Here is a 22,833-nt window from a genome sequence, read left to right as displayed (position 1 = left end):
TGTTGCTGTTGAGTAAAGAAAAATAACCTCTATATTGACCAGAACGACTAAACTATGCCCTCCACATAATTCTTCTAGTCATAGTCCGGTGCAATACATATGCCCAGAATTCAATTTTATTTGGTACACTATCTTAGACAAGTCATGTATGCATTTTTTTTATCGGTACAAGTTATGTATGCACTATTTGCAATTGGCGATGTAAAGTCAAAGTATGCGGGGTGGATGGAGAATCGACTAATGAATTTTATGCAAAATTCAGGTAATTACACACTCCTAGTAGCCATCAACCAGGAGAACTAATTAAACAAACCCCACACAAATCATGAGCAAATTGGCTCTCAATATAGTATAAATGTATCCTTGTCACTTGTCACAAGTCTCAAAACTATGATAGAAGTTCCGTGCGGTTTCAAATTTTTCTGGTCATGGCTGCCAGTGTATTTAACCGCACCCCTTGCTTAACTGTAATTTTCTCTTCTTCTTTCGTTTGTGTAGTTAAAATTCGTATTTGCTCGATCGATATCCCGATGCACATGTGTGACTTACTGTTAAGTGCATCTACAGTAGTGCCTACAAACTCTATATAAAGAGCATGCAATCTTTCTATGTTCTTCACATCCATCTTCATCATTCTCTAGCAAATGTTGCATTAATTCTCTCTATCTCTCTATCTCTTTCTCTCTAAACCCATTTTCAATCCCTTTCTCAAAATGGCTTCTTACTCATCCGAACATATGATTTACCACCCTGAAAAATTAAGACTAATTGATATCATCAGTGTCTTAATCTTTAGAAGAGTATTATCAAGTTCTAAGTTTATTGAATCTCATAATTTCACTGAAGATAAGCTTGGAAATAATGTTGCTTTGCCTAACTTGATAACAATTCTGACTCTGATTATTCAAAAGATCTTGGGTTTACTTTACTTTCCAGTCAAGTTACTTGGACATGTTGTTGAGTTCATACTGAACTTCCTTTCACTTAATGGTGGCATCTTTGGAATCATTTTTAACATTATAACAGGTGTTTAATTAACTAGATACTTAAATTTTTCTTGTTCCACCTTGGCTGGTACTTTCAATTTCTTTTTTTTTTGTTCTTAGTACTAATTTTGCACTTTAATTAGTTTTGATGGATTTTGCTTAATTAGTTTGATGTATTTTGCTTGATCTGTTCTTCATTTATCTTGCATGCATGCATACGTTGTAGGTTTAACGATTTGAGATAAATGATTTAAAAGGCTCCCATTGCTTGAGTTTTCTTTCCTCTTTTAAGTCAGTTAATACTCCAAGGTTTGTTTTCAAGAATTTGATGGATTTTGTTTTGACTCAGAGTTATAGATTTTTCGAGATTAAACGATATACAAAAATATGTTTTCGTTATGCGAAGACTGGTATCAATCTCAAAACAACGTTATAAACGTTTTCATCTTTGATTAGTCAGTAGAAAATCTTCTTAATTTTCTAAGTTTAAATTCTTATCATCCGTCATTTTATGAAAGTATGCCACTGCCACTGATTGATCTACGAAAATTATCATTGTCCGCCGGTTTGTGATTTTTTTTCTTTTTATAATTTCGGATGGATCCTTGCGATTTTTTTTTTTTTTTGATTGGCAAAGAAAGATCCTTGCTATTTATGCATGTATTATTAAGCTCAAAATATAATAAAGAAACATGATGTATTGTTAATGTTAGTTTTGTGGGATGATGAATTAGGGAAATTGGTAATACCCGACAAGAAATCAGCTGAGTACAGATCAATCTTGGGACACATAGATGGAAGGGTAGATCTCTACAATAAGGCATCCTTTTCATCTCATGTTAGGTGCATACTTCCCAAGCAAGTGGGTTCAGCGGACAACACCACCAACGAGATCGATCCTTTAGATCTTTCCATTATGTCTGCAAAAGTCTCCTACGAGAATGCAGCTTATGTGAAAAATGCAGTCACTAATAACTGGAAGGTAAAAAATAAATGTTCATTTTTGTGAAACCATACTCCATTTTATTTCTAATTTTCTTAAAGGAAAAGACATAATAATGCTTAGAGGAGTATTTCAATAGTTCTATACCCATCTAGTGAAAATTAGGAGTTTTTTCCCCTGAAATTTTTTCCAGAACATGGATTGGCAATATGTCCCGGTTTTGATAATTAAGTCAGGGATGTGTCACGTACCTTGAGAATTTAACCACTTAACAGAAAAGAATAGACGACTGTGACATATTCTTTAATAATTAAAGTTATGGGATAGATCCTGAACTCAATTATATTATCTGGGACATATTTTCATTTTTCCCATTGATCTGGCATAATCACTAGATTGCAGATTTACAAATCAATAGTGAGATTCGTAAATGAAAATTTTCATGGGCTTTTTTCGGCCGGTTTTTATGTGTAAAACTAACATCGAACAAAAGAGCTGAACGAGGACTACTTAAACCCAGACAGCTCATATTTATTTACTTTGTTAAAGAACATGTTTAGGATCTGATAATTTGCTCTTAACAAAGTCGAAATTACAAAATGTAATAATTTTGCATTTCATTTTGATCAAATATACATTTCTAGACCATATTAACCTTGTGGTGCGTATATTGCAGATGCACTTTGTGGGGTTCTATGACTTTTGGAATGGTAAGGGTTTTTTACTTGCCTACATTTAGTTATGTAAGGGGGTGGAAAAAGATGAGACTTTTGAAGTGTCTTCATCACTTGCTATGCTCGACCAAATGAAAGATATCTATCACCAAAAAAATGCATTCAACCACTTACCCTGAACGCCCTAATTAATTATGGAATCTCATCATCATGTGATTCATGCATGGAAATGAAAAGAATTGTTTTGTCGTGTGCAGAGTATCAGAAAACAAGCTCAACACAAGCTTTTATTTACTGTGATGCACCAACAAATGCAAACATGATCGTCGTGGCTTTTCGTGGTACCGAGCCATTTAACATGAAAGATTGGTCAACAGATGTGGATCTATCATGGTTTTCCATGGGAAAAATGGGAAGAGTTCATCTAGGTTTCATGAAAGCTTTAGGTCTTCAAAATGACAAAGACTATATCAAGGGTTGGCCCAAAACTTACACTGGTGATAAGGTGTTGGCATACTACACCATTAGAGACCAGCTCAATAAATTGCTTGAGCAAAGCAAGGGTGCAAGAATAATAATAACTGGCCATAGTTTAGGTGCAGCCCTTGCAACACTATTCCCTTCCGTCTTAGTTTTGCACCAAGAAGATGCAATCTTGAAGAGCATCTATGGTGTTTACACATTTGGCCAACCTAGGGTTGGTGATAAGGATTTTGGAGTTATAATGAAAGAGAATCTGAATGAGCCTTTTAAGAGGTACCATAGGGTTGTTTATAGATTTGATGTTGTCCCTCGGATTCCATTTGACGACCGCATCTCTCAGTTTGCTCACTTTGGTGGTTGCCTTTACTTCAGTAGCTGGTACAAAGGAGAGGTAATTCTACAAATTCCAGCCTAATTTGTAACGGTACATCATCTTGGTTCTAACGAACGAGTACTTCTATTAACATTTTGTGTTGATAAGTTACAGGTAATGGAGAAAGAACCAAACCAGAACTACTTCAATCCGTTGTACATCATACCGAAATATTTCAATGCATGGTTGGATCTATTCAGAGGTATCTTTGCAGGAATAAAACCAGGGAAAGATTTCAAAGAGAGTTTAATGTCAATTCTTTTCAGAATGGTTGGACTTCTTATTCCAGGACTTGCTTCTCACAGCCCTAGAGATACTGTTAACAGTGTAAGGCTTGCAAAAATTACCACCACGACCTTAAATGAAGATGAGGAAGAATTGGTGTTTGTTTGATTATGGATAAGCTGTTCCAAGTCTCATTTCTTAGGACCAAATAAGTGTTAATAGGTACTCTAGTTGCTTCCTTTATCTTATATGACTATATCCTATATGTAATGTTTCTTAATTAATGTCAAGCAAATAATGCATCTAAGTTTGCAATCGTCGTACCCTGTTTATTTCGTGTTGAGTAGAATAACTTCGATAGGTTGGCACTGGTATTGTATTGTGGTAATTATATAAATTTCCATTGGACTTCACAAATATCCTTAGCACACAATAAATATATCCCTCTCCATATATAAGTTCATTAGGGGTCCATTAATTATTTTTTTGTTTCCAAATTTACCCTCATATCTATCGAGTAGCAGTATCTTCCTCTTTCATTTCAGATCTAAACTTTTTATCTGTTCTCTCTCTTTCCAAACAACACCACCACCACCCTCTTCTTCATCGCTACCACCACCACTACCACCTCCTCCTCATCACCTCTGTCGCTGCAAATAGATTCAGGAACACCTCTTCCGCCATCATCATTACCACCATCAGCACCATACCACATCCTAAACAACCTATTTATATCGATGAATCAATGAGAAACTAACTTCTCAAATCAAATCTAAAGCATTAGAAACATCATATTTATTTTCGATATCAACTGGGTTTGGATTGAATAACCTAAAACCGTTGATAACAATAAGTTCTTAAAGATCTGTTTGCATCAATTTAGGAAGAAACGATGAAAATTGTCATCAATTATTGGATCTGAAGTCAATTGTCCAGATGCAATAAAAATTGATTATCTTCTTTCTCTAGTTTAAGTTTCTGATGGTGGTGGTGGTGGTGGTATTGTAACTAGTGGCGATGTAGATGTAAAGAGGTTAGAACGATGAAATTGATGATGGAGGTTGTGCTGGTTCTGGTTGGAATGATGAATTAAAATTGGTCATGAAGACAGTGGTGGTTCTGGTTGTTGTGGTGTTGTTGGAGATTCCATGTGCTAGTGGTGGTGACGGTGAGGTTGGAAGATAAGTTGGTGTATGACTGAATCAGATTTGAAAGGTGTACATTTAATTTAAAAATTATCACCATTTTTTATGCTTATCATTCATTCTAAGAAACTATAATTGATAGGTTAAACATATTTTTTCTTTCAGCAGTAATGGTGGATATTGCAGCACTAGTAACGGTGGATGTTATTGTACTGGAGGGAACGGTGGTGGATTTTGTTGTAGTAGGAATGGTGGTGGTGGTGGTGATGGCAGCATTGGTGGTGTTAGTGTGGAAGCATCCGTAGAGTGGGAGTGGAGATTACTGCTTCTTGATGTCTTTATTAAGTAAATGACTTTGTCTGCACATTTTGCTGTGTAAAAAATTGAAATGATCACTAGAACTAACTTGCTAGCTAGCTGATGGTATTTGGATTACTAAATAGGTAAGTATCATGAACTGCTTAACCTACTTCTGCTATGTTGTTGTATTTGGATTTGGATGTTAAATGCGGAAAGTTATCATCTCGATAGATCATTACTGGATCATATTTTTATTTTAAAAATTGTATGCTAAACCTATGCATTGAAACATAAATGAGCATGTCAGGAACCCAGATACTAGTATCCTCACTTGGTAGGTATTTTGAACCCAGACATTAGTAGAGTAACTTGTTTAGGAGATTTAGTTCTCGCTACTACGTGTTCGGCATGTTATGGAGTAGTAGACACCATTTCAGCATTATTATGCGGCTTACTCTTACCTAGAATTTGAAAGCGATTATATTTAAAATTCATATTGATTTTTACTTTGATTTTTGTTCCAGGGGGAACAATATAAGCAGTGGACCAGTGGTGCAGTTGTTTGAGAGTGCATTGGATCTGTTCGAAGATGATCCTTCCATATATGTAAGTATTGTTTCCAGAAATGTATGTTGTATATAGCTCTAGCTAATAATTAATGACACAAGATATGCTGCTAGATTTGTTTTTCCAGGTTTATTCCCTATTCAATTTGAGGTTTTCCTTGCTATCTTTTTATGCGATTTGCCGACATTTTCTATCGACTTTTGCTGGTTCACGAGTATCAAGAGTATCAACTTCTGTTGTTGACGTCTTTTTCAATGGATCAACTACGGTTGTTGATCCAATTTATGGGATCAACTCCTATTGTTGACACCATTTTTTATGGGATCAACTACTGTTAAATGGGATCAACTTCTATTAATTACATCATTTCTCTGGGTTAGCATAGTCATGCGTGTAGTTTAGATCATGTTTGTTAATAACTTGTCAATTTAAACTCTATCTGGACTTTTCTTCTTATTGTTTTCGATGATTATTGCAGGTATGTAATAGCAGCTCATTTTTGTTTCCCGGGTCGCATCTGTTTGGTGCTCCAATTATTGCTCCTTGTAGTTTAAATCATGCTTAAAGGATCAAGTTTCATGAGAACATTTTTTTATTGTGCTTCTATTTATTTCTTACCTCTTAAATTAGTACTTTTTGAACTGATGCCATTGTATCTTTTGTTTGTGCAGCGTTCAAACTTTAGACGGAAAGGGAACACTTTTTAAAGTCTTTTGTCTGAAATCTCGTTTGGTGTGATAAGGTTTGATGCATCCTTTCATAGAAATTTTTTACGTTGCTGAAATACCATTGTTAGACGGTATGGTGTTTATATTTGTATTGTTAATTTGGCTAGAAAATTGAGATTATTATTGCTTAATGAATGGAGTTTTATGAGACTCTATGCACATACACATTATTGCATGTATGTACCGTCTTTTCTAATCGTAACTTTGTTCATCAAATTGAGGTGTTGGTAATGTTCCATACACTTTAGTGCAAGCCTCATTTTGCATTACAGGAGGTCCAGTACACCTTATTTGGCATAATATAAGCGAAACAATTAGACTTATTTTATTGTTTCCGGTGATTATTGCAGGTATATAAGAGTTGATCATCTTCCATTCCGGGTCACATCTGTTGTTCTTGTTCCAGTTATTGATCCTTACAAACTACTGGATATCTTTCAAGATGAACTTGTGGTGTAATGGTATCACGACTGACTCCACGTCAGAAGATGCGTGTTCGATTCACGCCAGGCTCACTAATTTTAGTACATTAATTTTTGGATCAACTTCGATTGTTGATACCAGATTTTGGGATCAACTTTGTTTGTTGACGCCATATTATTTTCTTTCATTATTTTTCTTGTTTTGTGATTTTTATTTTGGGATCAACTTTGGTTGTTGATACCAGATTTTGGGATCAATTTCGATTGTTGACATCAGATTTGGAATTAATTTCGGTTGTTGACGCCATATTACCTTTTTATGATTCTTTGATTTTTGTTTTGGGATCAACTTCGGTTGTTGACGTTATATAATTTTTCTCTTTCTTATTTTCTGATTTTTGTTTTGGGGATCAACTTCGGTTGTTGACACCACTGGCGGCGGCGGTGGACTGGTGGTGGTGGTGGCAGACGATGGTGGACTGGTGGTGGCGTGTGGTGGTGGACTGGCAGGCGGTGGTGGCGGGTGGGGGTGGTGGCAGACTGTTGGTGGCGGTGGTGTTCTGGTGGTGGAGTGGTAGTGAAGTACTAGTGGTGGTGGTGGCGGCGGGCGGTGGTGGCAAACTGGCAGTGGACTGGCAGGCGTGGGGCGGGGGTCGGTGGTGGACTGGAAGGCGGTGGTGGTGGGAGGTAGTGGTGGCAAACTGTTGGTGGCGGTGGTGTTCTGGTGGTGGAGTGGTAGTGAAGTACTAGTGGTGGTGGCGGTGTGGTGGTGGTGGAGGCGGGCGTCGGTGGCAAACTGGCAGTGGACTGGTAGGCGGTGGTGGCGGGTGGTGGTGGTGGCGGTGGTGTTCTGGTGGTGGAGTGGTAGTGGAGTACTAGTGGTGGTGGCGGTTGGTAGGTGGTAGTGGAATGGTAGTTGAATGTCGGTGGTAGATAAATTTTTTTTTTGATTGAAATAAAGAAATATATTATATGAGCGGGGTATTAAGGTAATCTATTTTTTAATGGATAAGGTTTTCAAATGATAAGGTTATATTTATTGTTGTACAAGGGTATATTTGTTGGGTATCAAAATTAGGGGTATATAATTAATGTACCCTATTATATCACGCTCTCATGTTGGAAATTGTGAGGGATCAAAGGATTCTACTCAGATGGAGTACTAAGTCTGGAGACTGAAAAATGCATGGCTATACGTGAAGCGTTGATGTGGGCTAGAGAAAAACAACTCATAAGAATTCACACAGAAGCTGATGAAAAGTTGGTAGTTCAATCAATTACGGATATTGTTCTCCTTATTTAATGGGAGAACATGAGAACATGAGTATACCGAAGCAAATAAAGAGTTTTAAGTGTAAGTTTCTTTGATTGTAGTTTTTGGTATGCCAGTAGAGATGATAATATGCTAACTAATGCAGTTGTAAGAACTGTCAGAGAAACAACTACAAACTTGAACCTTTTAAATAACGTCTCTGCAGAAATTTGTAGTCCCCTGACAAGAGACTTTAATATTTCTTCATCATAAGCAATAAAATCCTCTTTTACTATTAACTTCTTTTTTTTCAAAATTTCTCCATATGCTGCCTATAAAAACTATTTCAAAACCGTGAACTCATATGGAGTAATACATTTTTCCGTTTTTTCATCTTGGGATCCATTGGGTTGTTTTTTCCACGATCTTATGAGAAAGATCAATTTCCTTATTAAAAGTTTTTTTTAACATAAATCAAAGATTTTCAGAGATACTTTTTTTTTTCTAAATTTTTCTATCTTGTAATATAAAACAAGTTGATTTATGTTGGGCCGTTGGGGTGCATTACATCAAAGTTTAATTAAGTTTAGGCAACCAACGTCAGAAATTAAGTGAATTATTTAGATGGCTGTTTTTAGGCATGTCTAAATCTTTCTACGCATACTGAATAAAGACAAAAAGGATGTCAAATAACAAAATCAAAAATCCCCTTAACCAAACTTTTTTATAATGGCAAATCTGCCCTTTCTGTATTAGTGTTAGTAATCTGGATTAGTGATTAAAACTTTTGTTTAGTGATTAAGATAATTCAGAATTATAAAGTTTTGGGTAGATGAAAAAATTTGGGGAAAAAATCAAGTTTTTATTGATAAAGAGAGAAGGAAAAGGAGAAAGTGAGAAAAAAAATTATTGATTCAATGGAGGATGAGGAGAATGATTTTACACAAACTCAAACTCAAGATGATGATTTTTATCAGCCAAATCCAGATGATGAATACATAGATGAGGAACCCAATGCTTCTAACACACATGTACACTTCTATTTTATGTTTAATCTCACTTTTGTAGCTTGAAATCATCAAAAAATTGTATTTTTCATCATGGTTCAGCGAACCAGGACTATATTCGTCTTGAAAATATAAGTCGAACCGACTAAATTGATGAATAGTTCGGCTAGCTGAATTTGTTAACGTTATATGCCGAACCTTCATTTTCCAACTTCCAACCTATTTGCAAGATCCTAGTTCGGCTTATATTAAAGTCTAATAACAATCCGAACCTATTCCTGAGAGTTAGGTTCGGTTTTCACTCTAAATATCGTATCAGCCGAACTATATATTTTTCCAAGTTCGGCTCATATTCAAAAAATCACATCAGCCGAACATGATACTGATTTTCCATGAAACACTTAAATCCATACACATTTAGGGGTTAGGCTTTTTATTACATATGTTTTCTATTGTGCAGCCTTTTCATAGGATGAACCAAACAAAAAAAGTGGAAATTACTAAAAGTGTTAAGAAAGTGAAGTTTAATGATGGAGAATACCAAGGTCCATATTAAACTCATTAAAATTAATGAGATCGTATCTTCAACTTCAAGAGAATGAAAAGACAAACACAACGCAAAAGAATGAGGTCATTCCGACATCGGACGAAAAAGTTATGGCCAAAACAAGATCGAAAAACTTGAGTGTGCAAAGAGAAGGTTCGGTTGATAACTCAAAAACACGAGCTAGCCGAACCTAGAGCCAGCAAATCAATGTTTTCGAAGTGTTTACAGAGAGAGGTTCGGCTTGAAAGTGATCTAATCGAGTCAGCCGAATCTGACAACCACCTGGGGTAAATTTCACTTCTCAGGTTCGGCCAGGAAGGTTTGCAAGGTATTAGCCGAACCTGACACCGTTCTGGGACGTATTTAATATACATTTTGGGGTTCGGCTAAAAATTGACATTTACGGTTAAGCCGAACTGTTCTTAGACACTTTCAGGGTGAAATTTCAAGAACAGTTCGGCTCAAAACTTAACTCAATTATCAGCCGAACCCGCTACTGTAACCGTCAAAACCCCTAACACTACGGGAAAAATCATCATTGACGACACAAGATAAGAGTTGCAGTACCCCTACGACAACTCCATTTCATGCACTGTGGAACGGGGGTATTGTAGAAAGTCCAAGTTTTTCTACAATGGTTGACAAGTGTTGTAAAGGGTGATGTGATTCATGGTTCGACAATAGTTTGTCAATGTTGTGATTCTCTTTCGATTTTGTTTTGATAACCTAACACAACTCTTGCTTGTATTGTAGAACAATCATGGACAACATAAGTAGCATATCGTAGAAACATATGCAACAACAATTACCAGTATAGTCATAATGTCTAACACAACACCCTTAAGGATTGTAATATTTAAAGTAACAACTTCTATTTTCAGTAGATGAATACGAAAATACAACTTTTGTTTGGAGTGGTGTGCATAATACTATTTTGAAAAAAAAATTTAGGGTCGAAACCGAATTGCCGAAAATAATTCACATTCGCGTTAACGTACCAGTGTAACACATTTACATTCATTCAAGTTAACCTGCTAGTCTTAAACACACATTCAGAAAATGGCAGTGATATAGATGTTTGTTACAAAAGTGGAGTTTCCAAAACACACTCTAAAAAGATTAAGATGTATATGAGAACATTCACCCTAGTATGCAACTGTACTGATTCGAATTTGGAATCGTGTAACTGCTCACCATTGACTTGCTGGTATCAGTGATGAGAATCCCAGGCAAACACAAACCTTTCGTGCCCACCATCAAGAGGAGATGCTTAGTTTACGGAAAAAACCATTTAAGCAACAGCAGCTGCTGCAAAATGTTGTGCACCAATAATCTTTCCGTTACAGAAGTTGTTACTTGTTGCTGCTGCACCACATCCTTGAGATTTTGTGAAAAGTCATGCACTATCAGTTGACATTCCGTAGACAAACTAAGAATATCTCGGCACCAAGGCTCAACGACAGGCGGTGTCTGTATTGGAGCTGCATCTCTTGAACGCATAGGAGATTGTAAACCAGATCTCCAAGCCATGTTCATCCAGTTAAGATTATGGACTTTGAACTCGAGACCATGCCTTCTGGTGTTCTAAATATCTAGCATGAATGGCATCCCTGCACAACCAGAAAAGGTCATGCTCAAACAAACATATCACAGTTTTAAAACCCATATTTGCACTTGACCAACCATTAACAAAGAAACTGCAACAGGGTTAAGGCATGCAATAATAAAAAAGTGAAGGAAAGAAAAAATTTTCCACCAAAACTTTGTAATGTCATTGTCTCACACAAGCCATAAGCGAGAGCTGAAGTTGAAACAAACTCGAGCTTAAGCTAATAAGCTCACTAGAGCTGAAAATGTAATAGTTCTGTGCAAGTACTGCAAGGTTAATGTTTATAATATTTAGCTACTCTAAAATATTCAGACTTAAATCTTCTTCTGAAACAAACAAATTTATTTGCTTTATAGATGACACACAGATGTTCATAGTATTTAACAAACGACGGGGTAGAAAAGAGCAACTGCGCCTCAATTAAAAAACAGGCAGTGCCTCTCTCAATAGTTAGCAGATGTCAATACCATAGGATATAATTATGGATTGTTAGACTCAATCCATGGACAATCAATAAAAAGCCACATTCACTACTTAAGATCAAATGCACCTACAAAAAAATAAAACATGGAACTCCTGTATGTGTGTGAACGAAGAACATAGTACAACTACAAATGATGTGATATACGACATTTTAAAATGCTGAAAAAAATCAACTGCACTGCCAAAATCTACTCAAAGAATTATACCAACTAACATAGCCAGTGAATACAAACAAAATAAGTATGCGGGCGAGCAATAAACCTGCTTGTGCATCGGTGCTCCACCATATACAACAGCGACTTTGACACCAGTCTGATAAGAGAACTTTTTTGCTTCATCATGTATCTACAGGACCACAAAACCAAAAATTAGTAATTAGAAATTAGAAAAGTGCATCTACATCACTAATAACAATCATTAAACAGAAACTCAAACAAAGAACTTAGCAATTTTCACCTGGCAAGACAACTCTCTAGATACCCTCCTTTCCTCCTTCAATTTCAGTAGCACTTAATTCAGCAAATTTGTCAGCAACATCAAATGGGTTTGGCTCATAAGTCCTTCTCCCACCACCACCACTACTACCACCACCACTAGCACTCCATCTACCTCCTCCTCCTCCACTAGCACCACCTCTAGGTCTAACTCAGGTGGTACCTGAAATTGCAAATCAAACACCATTATGTTAAAACAATGACAAAGAAAAAAAAAGTAAAAACACAAAGTGAAAAATCCCAAACATTATACACAAATAATACTTACAATCCAAATATTTTCAACACCACCAAGTACAGCAGCAGCAAGCTTTGATCTAAAAGGATTCCAGACTTAATTCAGCAAATTATTAATCATAGCAAATTTCATAAGCTTAAAGGCACAAATTAGTAAGAAAAGTGACTCCACCACCCAAACTCAAGGGTGATAAGTCATTTCCAAGGGAATAGAAACTGAAAAGTAAGAAAACAAAAATCACAAGGGTCTTGAAGAATTATACCGACTGGTTGCGGAGATTGCTGAGACCGGCCAAGCGAAGCTATACATTCCGCTCACCCATTAACCATCATTGCAACTTGTGTTCATAAGCAACATACACATCTTCAACTGCAGATACAACCTCACTGCAAATACCCATTCCAATTCCATTGCAACATCACCTGCAACACCAGCTTGCCATCACAGGTAACAGCAGAAACAAACCAAACCCATCCTTCTTTCACTGCATACAACAACACAGCACCACCAGAAGCTAATCATAATAAGTCACCACTACCATCTGGACTTCATCTTTGTTGTGAATTAACACCACCAACACATTGTTCTTCAGCTCTGTAATATTGCTTACAACTCACACAGCATCACATTCTGGAGCTTCACCTGTCCTAACCATACATCAAATTCACTCTATTTCGGTTTCATAAACTTAATCATACTCTTGTTCTTGATCTCATGAAAAATATACTTCTCAGTATATGTATCTTCTTCATCTTTTGTTCTTGACTAAACAAATATGAAACCCCCATCGATCTCAACTCCAAGCTAGTCCTCTTTCCCATAAAAACAATTGGTATAAAACACAGCACCACCTTCTGCAATCAAATCCACTACCATCTCTTCTATCTCGGTTCAATTCATCTTCTCAAATTCATGCAATCCATAACCCATATCTCAATCAAACCCTGGATTTTTTGTTCTCGGCTACAACAACAATCAAATCGAGAGAAACCCCCAATTTTACTCTCAAACCCTCACTCCTGAGAATCTTAAATTCTTCTCCTCTGATTCTTCACCATCTTTAATCTTGAGCTCACATTTTTTCTGATTTCAGAACTAACTTGAACCCAATCTTCAGTTTCCTTATAAACTCCGAAATCTAGTCATTAACAGACCCTTAAGCAATCTCCATCAAATCCACAGTATCATCTTAAAAAAACCCTAACTTCCCATGAATATCAACAACAACAAATATGCAAATTCATCCAAATTTGATCCCTAAATCGCATATTACGAATTGAAAGGGGTTCTGAGATTGAATCAGTGAAAGAAGAAATCAGTAGCATATTATGATTAAAGTTGGGTTTCGTTTGGTTTAGGGTTTGTAGAAGGTGGATCTGAGGTATTCGATTGATGAGTTTCTGTGACTGAGGTTGTGATGTTTTTCACCGGAAATTGCAGATGAGAACTAATATGGGCCGATTCAATCAAGAAATGAAGATGAAGAAGAGGGATTGAGAGAAGAAAAGAGGTGTTCTTCGGGGGATAGGAAGAGGAGAGGAAGAAAGAGAGAAAGAGATAGAGTTCGAGTGGTTGAGGGAGGGTTTGGTGGGTGAATGAAAATGTTGGACGGACCAGATTTTGTTTGATCCACTCATACGGATTGGGAAAATAATTTCACGGTTGAGATTGTATTTTGGGATGCTCATACGGATTAAGAAGCATGTGTGTTTTTCTTTGTGCTAATACGCACTCATGTATTCGGTTTTATTATCAACCTTCGACACGAAAAAAATCCAAAAAAAATATGAATAAATTTAGCATATTGTTATTGACGTTCTGATATAAAAAAATCCAAAAAATGTATAGGAATGAAGCTGAAAAATAAGAAATGAATTCGATAATTGGTGTGTTTCTTTGTGCTTTTGTGCTTTCTCTTTGTGCTTCCGGTTAGAATTTCGACTAGTTACATAGGTCATGAAGTAATTTCGACTAATCATACAGGTCATGAAGTTGCTTTAGTTCACATTAGTAGCATGATAAATCATTGAAATCGATAAATTTGAAGCTCAGTATCGATTCAAACTTCAAATGTGGTATAACGACATACAAACTATGAACCAAGAAGCTCTGAGAGGGTTGTGACTTCAAACTTAGCATGATACATCATCAAAAAATCGATAAATATGAAGCTCAATGTCGATTCGAACTTCAAACTTTGTATAATGGCATATAATCTATGAACCACGAAGCTATGAGAGGGTTCTGACTTCAAAATTGGCATGATACATCATCGAAATTGATGAAAATGAAGCTCAGTGTAGATTCAAACTTCAAGTTCGGTATAACGACTTACAAACTATGAACCAAGAAGTTTCAAAGTGCACAAAAATGATGAAAACAACCATTTAATGGTAAGATTCCATGGAAATATTCTACGAAACCTTAAACACACACAAAACTTGGTAAGAACGATGAATCCATCCATTTACAGGTAAGATTCCTTCGGAATATTCTATGAAACCTTAAACAAAATATATTTTTGCATATTGTATGCATACCAGGCTCTGAGATCGAAACCTGGCCGGGAGTGGACTACTATAAGTCAGAAACTTGGTAAGAACGACGAATCCATCCATTTACAGGTAAGATTCCTTCGGAATATTGTACGAAAAATTAAACAAACCCTATTTCTGCATATTGTATGCATACCAGACTCCGAGATAAAAACCTGGCCGCGAGTTGACTATTCTAAGTCAGAAACTTGGTAAGAACGACGAATCCATCCATTTACAGGTAAGATTCCTTCGGAATATTCTACGAAACCTTAAACAAACCCTATTTCTACGTATTGTATGCAAACCAGGATCCGAGATCGAAACCTGGCCGCGAGTTGACTACTCTAAGTCAAAAACTTGGTAAGAACGACGAATACATCCATTTACAGGTAAGATTCCTTCAGAATATTCTACGAAACCTTAAACAAACCTTATTTCTGCATATTGTATGCATACCAGGTTCCGAGATCGAAACCTGGCCGGGAGTTGACTACTACAAGTCAAAAACTTGGTAAGAACGATGAATCCATCCATTTACAGGTAAAATTCCTTCGGAATATTCTAGGAAACCTTAAACAAACCCTACTTCTGCATTTTGTATGCATACCAGGCTCCGAGATCGAAACCTGGCCGCGAGTTGACTACTCTAAATCAGAAACTTGGTAAGAACGATGAATCCATCCATTTACAGGTAAGATTCCTTTGTAATATTCTACGAAACCTTAAACAAACCCTATTTTTGCATATTGTATGCATACCAGGCTTCGACATCGAAACATGGCCGTGAGTGGACTAGTATAAGTCAAAAACTTGGTAAGAACGACGAACCCATCCATTTACAGGTAAGATTCCTTCAAAATATTCTACGAAACCTTAAACAAACCCTATTTCTGCATATTGTATGCGTAACAGGCTCCCAGATCGATCCTGGCCATGAGTGGACTACTATAAGTCAAAAATTTGGTAAGAACGACGAATCCATCCATTTACAGATAAGATTCATTCAGAATATTCTACGAAACCTTAAAAATTTGTAAAGATGAACCCTTTACATGTAAGATTCCATCAGAATATTCTCTGAAACCTTAAACAAACCCTCTTTTGGATATTTCTACCCAATCTCAAAAAGCCTAAATTTCTAGAATTTAGTGGGGGGTGTTAGAGAAAATAGTTTTTAGCATAAGTGAGAAAATTTTAGTAGAACCGGAGACCAAAATAATTTTTAGCAGAAGTGAGAAAAATTTAGCAGAAATGAGAATCCCCCAAACCTCATTTTTTCCCACATTCTATATTTTAACTTCAACAACACTTATAAGTGTTGTTATACGTTTCTATTAAAAAAAAAAAAACCTAAACTTGTGAACTGTAAGGATGGTTGATGAGCTAGACATCCATGCATTAGGTTCATGTTCGAATCTCCCCTCTAACATATTTTTCATTATCATATTTTTGTGTTCTTCAACAACACTTGTGAGAATTGTGATAGGCTAAGTCACTACACTTATGAAACAAAGTTGTTATACCTAAATGTCGTCACAACAGTTTTGCTAAAGGAGTTGTCGTTTGTTTTCTTAGAGCAACCCCTTGTTCCTAAGGGTTGGTAGTGATGATATACGGCAACTCTTCCTTTGAAACCAGTTGTAAAACATAGGACTTTCTACGATGTATAGCGAAGTGTTGTAAATCTCCAGTTGTAGATGTATATTTTTCCGTAGTGTAAGTTTTTAGCAATTTAACCCATTCAATCCATGAAAAACAAAAAAAATAAAAGATTGGGTTTGTAGGGAATACATTCTTATCCTCATTCAGTATTTGGAGCTTCAAATGGTTGAACTTCCGATTAAATTTCTGGTTCAATTATAGTTTTTACACCTTCATCTTCAATTGGTTCTTCTTCTTTAATTCATGGAGTGGAAGAGGATTTATAACACCTGACGTTTGCTTTTTTTTTGTATGATCCATTATATAGTTCAATTTAACCGATGATCGAATTTTCACGAATCGATAATTAATTACGGTGATGAAAAAAAAATCTGAGAGAAAAGGAAGGTGGTTTGACTGGAGGAAGAAGAAGAGATGTTTAGGATAGTTTATTTTTTGATTTTAGGTTCAAGGGTATATAGGTAATTAAACTACCCAATAGACATCCCTTATAAGGTCACCTAGGACGAGAAAACTATTTTGTATGCCTTTAAAATATTTGGTATGCCTAAAGACAGCCTTCATTATTTAAGTCATTACTGCTCCTTTTTCATTTAAGAAATTAAAACAGAGTTAATGCTCTTCCACATCTTAAGCAATAATTTGAACAGCAATACTATCTAATCCATCCGGATAAATGCTGTTACATGATTGGTATTTTAACGTAGGTGAACAAGACTGTAATCTTGGATTGGTGGGGATTTGACAGGTCAACTGCATCATCTTATACTGTTGGCTTATGCACAGAAAGACCTTATCCGGCAAAACTTTCCGTGCCGGCACATCTCAAAGCCAGCCACCAAGGAATAATTTTTTTCCAATATGTATATTTTAAGTGTCACGTTCATTATATATAGAAAATGTCGATTTTGTGAACAAGTTTGGATAGGATTCTCTTAAGACATTCAATTTAAATAGTTAAGGTTAGAGTATTTGGTCAAAACCGCCTCCACCACTTGTTTAAAATCAAAATTTTATAATTTACTGCCTCCGTAACTAATCAGATGATCTAGTTAAAATTTACTAGTAAATTTATAAATGATTTATTTCTCAAACTATACAATTAATTTTTCGTAAACTTTATATCATCGGAAAGCATTTTAAAACACCTATCTAATGAATATAAATATGGGTATCAAATTTTACATATTTCTTATAATAATACTAATCTATAACTCCACTTATTTATAGTATAGGTCATCTAATTAGGGACGGAAGGAATATGTGTTTTTCCGTACGATCCCAGAAATAAAAACGAGAAGACAACTACAGAACAACAATGTCCTTCCAACAGAAAAGAAAGAGCCAAAAGTATTCCCATTAGGCACCACAAGTAAATAGTGTGCTTTATATAAGCTCTTGAAGAGCCTTGTTGCCTGATCAACTGTTGAGATTATTAGTCTCATATTGTCGGGTTATCTACGATCCTGCGGTTTATAATCTTTTAGGGCCTCTCCACTCATTGCCAATTGATTTTGAGTTGGATGCCCGTATTCTAACATGGTATCAGAGCAGGCTATTTGTGTCGAGTCATTTGACCGCACCTTTACTCCGCGTCACCCGATTTATTGTCCACGTGTTAGACCCAATGAGACTACACGTGAGGGGGCGTGTTGAGATTATTAGTCCCACATTGTCGGGTTATCTATGATCCTGTGGTTTATAATCTCTTAGGACCTCTCCACTCATTACCAATTGGTTTTGAGTTGGATTCCCGTATTCTACCATCAACTATTCATTCTAGTGTTTCTTTATTTCTGAATCTCCCAAACTATGGTAAAACATCGAAATGGACCAATGTCCTTCCTAATATCCTTGAAGTTAACAGAAGTAACACCTGGTATCAATTGGCATCACCATTCTTAAGCCAAAAGAACCAACGAAGTAGTTCCATATGCTCATAACCCGCGAGCAATGCATACATAGATGCAAACCCATACTACACTAGTCATTATTATGATCTTCTAATTGTACATTTCAATAATATGATTGTTGTCTAATTTATTAAAAATCTTTGCAAAATGAATGAGCCAATACATGATAAGAATGTCAACAACTATAAATGGTCGTGGAAACCACTTAGTTTGTTGCATATAAACAAAGCTTATAAGTAAGACTTCATATATCATACCAAAACAGGTATTCTCATCAAATTCTTTCTTTGTTTCACATTATCAAGAGAGTTCGCCTAGTTTTTATTGTTTTTTGTGTTTGCAAGAAGAAGAACGTTAGAAGAAGCTAGATTGAAAAATGAGTTGTGAGGAAGGAGAACAAAAAATGATGATGAGGTTCTTTATGAATCCAATTCTAAGGGTACCATTTTATATCTTCACATTAATCCTTTTAAGTCTTCTTCTTCCTCTCTCATTTTTATTACTAGCTAGATTGTCTCATATGAAGTACCTGTATCTACATCCTTGTTTCCTTCTATCTGTCTTTCTCAACGTCAATCCAGCTCTACTTCAATTTCTTCTGTCATTTTTCACTATTACGGCTCTTGTTCACGGTTTAACAGGCAAATTTACACTTTTGTATGGATCACCTCTTCAACCTCGTCTTCATATTGCGTGGATTTTCCTTTCTTTACAAGTAACCGTTGGTTTAGGGACGGACGCCATTGTTGTTTCCCGTGTTTGGTCTGATGATTATGGTTTTGATAAAAGAGGTTTGCTGCCAAGTAGGATTCTTCTCTTCATTGGTTTGCATGAAACTATGCTTCATTGGGGAAGAGCTGTCGTAAGACCTGTTGTGGATGATACAATTTTCGGGGATGCAAGGGGCGAAAAATGGATTGAAAAGGTGGCAATAAGTGCGGCTTTTGTTGCCTTATGGTTGTGGAGATTAAGAGACGAAGTTGAAATGTTAGTTCTCGTCGTAGAAATTAAAAGAGAACTTTTAATTGGTCTGGGTATTTCTGATTTTATTGGTTGGTGGTTGTACTATCTTACTGTTACAATTGGTGTGATGAGGGTTATCATGGGTTTCATTTGGTTTTCCAAGGCTTTGTTCTGTAGAAGACAACAACACAGCAACAATTGTTCTTGTGAGGATGACAGTAAACATCAGCCCTTGTTTTACTCCATCCAACCCTCTTCCAACTGTTGTTGAGTTAGAAAAAAATGCACGAAGAAGACGTTAAACAAAATATACATAGGCAGCCGCCGAACCTTACGTAAAATGTTAATCATACAAGGCCAAAACGGATAGGCTAACAACCAGTTGTGTCTGTTTCTTTTATTCATCGTAGTGTTTTCCTTCAATTTATTTAGGCATGTCAAAATATACATCCTACTATGTCTCTTCCGTTGTATTTCATATCAATTTGGTCTGTATTCATCAAGTCTTCCGGTTAAATTCGGATATAAATAAGCAGTACTTTATTATAGTATTAAATTATAAAATCGTTTAATAAGCATTTTTTAGGTTTACTCAGCAAGTTTTGTTCTTATTTGTTTTCTAATGTAATGGCTTTATATGCCAATAAGATTACTTTTTTTTTTACGCTTTGAAAGTGGTTTTTCATAGCCCTTATGGCGTTCCAATCCATTGTATAAATTGTATCAAATTGATCATTGATGGTAATCTACTTTGGCGTGACATGATTCTCTATTTCTATGAACATCAACGGCTACTGAAAGTGATTGTGACAACGATTATTAATTAGAATAGACTGCACAAGCTAGAACAATCCATCAATATATGAAAAGGAAATGACATCAAACACAAACAAGCACAAAACACACTGACTTATAATGGATCGATCAAGATTATCTACAAGACTACATCCACCTGTGAAGACGGCAAAATAGTTTCACTATGTATCGAACTAGTTAACAAGGTTTCCCCTTGAACACCCTCTCAAGAGCCCTCCCACCCTTTTAGTGCCTCACTCTCTATCTTTGTTATACGAGTCTCTCCTACAAACAAAAAGGAAATCTGATTTCCTTTTACTCTCTTGATGCCTTTAGGGCACAAATGAACTAATGGGTTTATAGGCCAAACTTGGAGCAAGTCCAACAAAATATTAACCCGTATTCAAGGCATATATAACAAATCTCCACCTGACTTGAATACCACCACCATTCGCCGTCATTGTCTTCTCTCAGGCCCTCAATGGCTTTCAACCCTTGATGACGCCAACCGAGTCCATGCGATGCTTGAAATAGATACTTAGAATCGGTTTTTTCAACAAGTTCCCAGAGCTGTCCGTTGTAGGAAACTTTAGCATAGCTATCTTCCCTAGTGCAACTGCATCCATGATAAAATAATACCTGACATCGATGTACTTCGTTCTCTCATGGTACATCTGGTTCTTTGACAAGTAAATGACCCTTTGATTGTTACAGAACAGAGTTGCGCTCTCTTGTTTGAAACCCAAATTACTAACCAAACCAATGAACCCTATTCCTTCCTTTACTGCTTCTGCGACTGCCATACTCTTCCTCAGTCGCAGAGTATGCAATTGTACTTTGCGAAATCGACCTCCAACTAATAGTACTACCACACAACGTAGAAGTATTACCTGTCAGTGTACTTCTTCTATCAAGATGACCTGCATTATCAGAATCCACATAACCCAAAACATTTTCTGAATCATCACAGTGTTTGTCAAACACCAAACCAACTTCTATACTGCCACATAGATATCTCAAAATCACTTTACAGGTTGAGAAATGAGTCGTCCCATGACTTCTCATTTATCTACTTATACCACATGCACAGCTTGTGCCACATCTTGGCTTGTACAAACCATTGGGGTGCAATATATCAAACTTGTTTTGTAATCTAAAAACAAGTCAAAAAAAATTGATTTAGGTTTGGCTGTTGGACACTCACTATATCAAACTTTAGGCAAGTTTGGGCAAGGAACCTCTGAGTTTAAGTGAATTTTTTTCGTCATAAGACCTGCTACTGCTCCATCTTTTCTGAAAGAAATGAAGAATAATAATCTCCAATGCTCTTCCACATCTTAAGCAATCACTTGAACAGTAAGTTATCTTATCCATCCAGATAAATGTTGTTACATAAACAGACCTTATCGGGAAAAAATTTCCGTGCGGGCACATCTCCAAGCCAGCCACCAAAGAATATTTTCTGCCCATATATTTTAAGCGTCACATTCATTTTATATAGAAAATGTCGATTTGATGAACAAATTTTGATAGGGTTGTCGTAAGACATTCCATAAAAATAGTTAGTGTTAGAGTATTTGGTCAAAACCGCGTGTATCATTTGTTTGAAATCTAAATTCTTTTTTCCAGAAAATGGAAGGATGAATTGAAAGAGTAAGTTATATGAAAAAAAGGACAACACGACTCCGAAAATATATACGTGAGGACAACTACAAAACATCCTCCAAATAGAAAAGAAGTTACAAAACACTATAAAAACAAAAAATATTCCTATTAGTGCACCACGAGTAAATAGTTTGCTTGATAATGAACACAACAAGCTCTTGAACGGTCTTGCCTCTTTGAATATTAATTATAGTGTTCCTTTCTTTCCGAATCTCTTATATTATCGCAGACATCATAATCGGCCAATGTCCTTCTTAGGCTAATATCCTTGAAGTTGACAGATTTCCGAACATGAAGTAACGTCTGGATATCAATTGTAAACACCCATCTAAGCCAAGAAAACCAGTGAAGACGAGCAATTGCATATATAAATAAATGTCGGTTCTCATATATAAACGCATATATAAACGCTGTTGGTTCTCATCTGCAACTTTGTTAGGCGCCATAAATAAATGCCGGATGTTTTCCAGTTTTCCCCAACATCATCAACTGTGTTAGACACCAAAAACTAAGAATTTCTGCAATTCAACACCACAAACTAAGAATTTGTGCAATAGAACGTGTTTGAGGCAAAAAATCGTCCACATAGGATGCATTTCACTTAAAAAAAATAAAATCGAACCCTAATTTGTTCAACTAATGTGTACACATAGCATAGTTTTGGGTAGACATCCACTTGATCAACCTCTGATTGTAGGTTTGATTTTTACCCGTGCTATACTGTTAGGATTCTAGACCGTTTAACACTGGATTATGCTGTGAAGACAGTATTCACAGAAGAAACCGTTGTGAAGATGGTCTTCACAGGATTGTATTATAACA

At 36.1% G+C, this 22,833-nt stretch overlaps 1 protein-coding gene and 1 long non-coding RNA gene across 2 annotated transcripts; both read left to right on the top strand.

Annotated features, from left to right (window-relative positions):
* The first annotated feature begins 625 nt into the window (after window positions 1-625).
* On the top strand, window positions 626-4,003 carry LOC113335575. Its single transcript, XM_026581604.1, has 5 exons — window positions 626-1,026; window positions 1,721-1,968; window positions 2,606-2,639; window positions 2,861-3,477; window positions 3,574-4,003. Exons 1-5 carry the CDS (start codon window positions 714-716, stop codon window positions 3,850-3,852), a joined length of 1,491 nt encoding a protein of 496 aa, XP_026437389.1. The 5' UTR covers window positions 626-713; the 3' UTR covers window positions 3,853-4,003.
* A 214-nt stretch (window positions 4,004-4,217) lies between these two features.
* LOC113335602 lies at window positions 4,218-7,195 on the top strand. The gene is made up of 5 exons (XR_003353407.1): window positions 4,218-4,899; window positions 4,995-5,272; window positions 5,654-5,735; window positions 6,368-6,438; window positions 6,775-7,195. It is a non-coding gene; the product is annotated as an uncharacterized LOC113335602 (long non-coding RNA).
* Window positions 7,196-22,833: the final 15,638 nt, after the last annotated feature.

The sequence above is a fragment of the Papaver somniferum genome, unplaced genomic scaffold (genome assembly GCF_003573695.1).
Source record: "Papaver somniferum cultivar HN1 unplaced genomic scaffold, ASM357369v1 unplaced-scaffold_15, whole genome shotgun sequence".
Classification (NCBI taxonomy): domain Eukaryota; kingdom Viridiplantae; phylum Streptophyta; class Magnoliopsida; order Ranunculales; family Papaveraceae; genus Papaver; species Papaver somniferum.
Note: the sequence above shows the minus strand (reverse complement) of the source record. Positions and strands in the feature narration are given on the sequence as shown.

Bases quoted from the DNA above. Each gene is read 5' to 3' on its own strand.
- LOC113335575 (XM_026581604.1), top strand. From the start codon at position 714: ATGGCTTCTTACTCATCCGAACATATGATTTACCACCCTGAAAAATTA. The intron at 1,969-2,605 runs GTAAAAAATAAA...CGTATATTGCAG, and splicing joins CAGTCACTAATAACTGGAAG to ATGCACTTTGTGGGGTTCTA. The intron at 3,478-3,573 runs GTAATTCTACAA...GATAAGTTACAG, and splicing joins GTAGCTGGTACAAAGGAGAG to GTAATGGAGAAAGAACCAAA.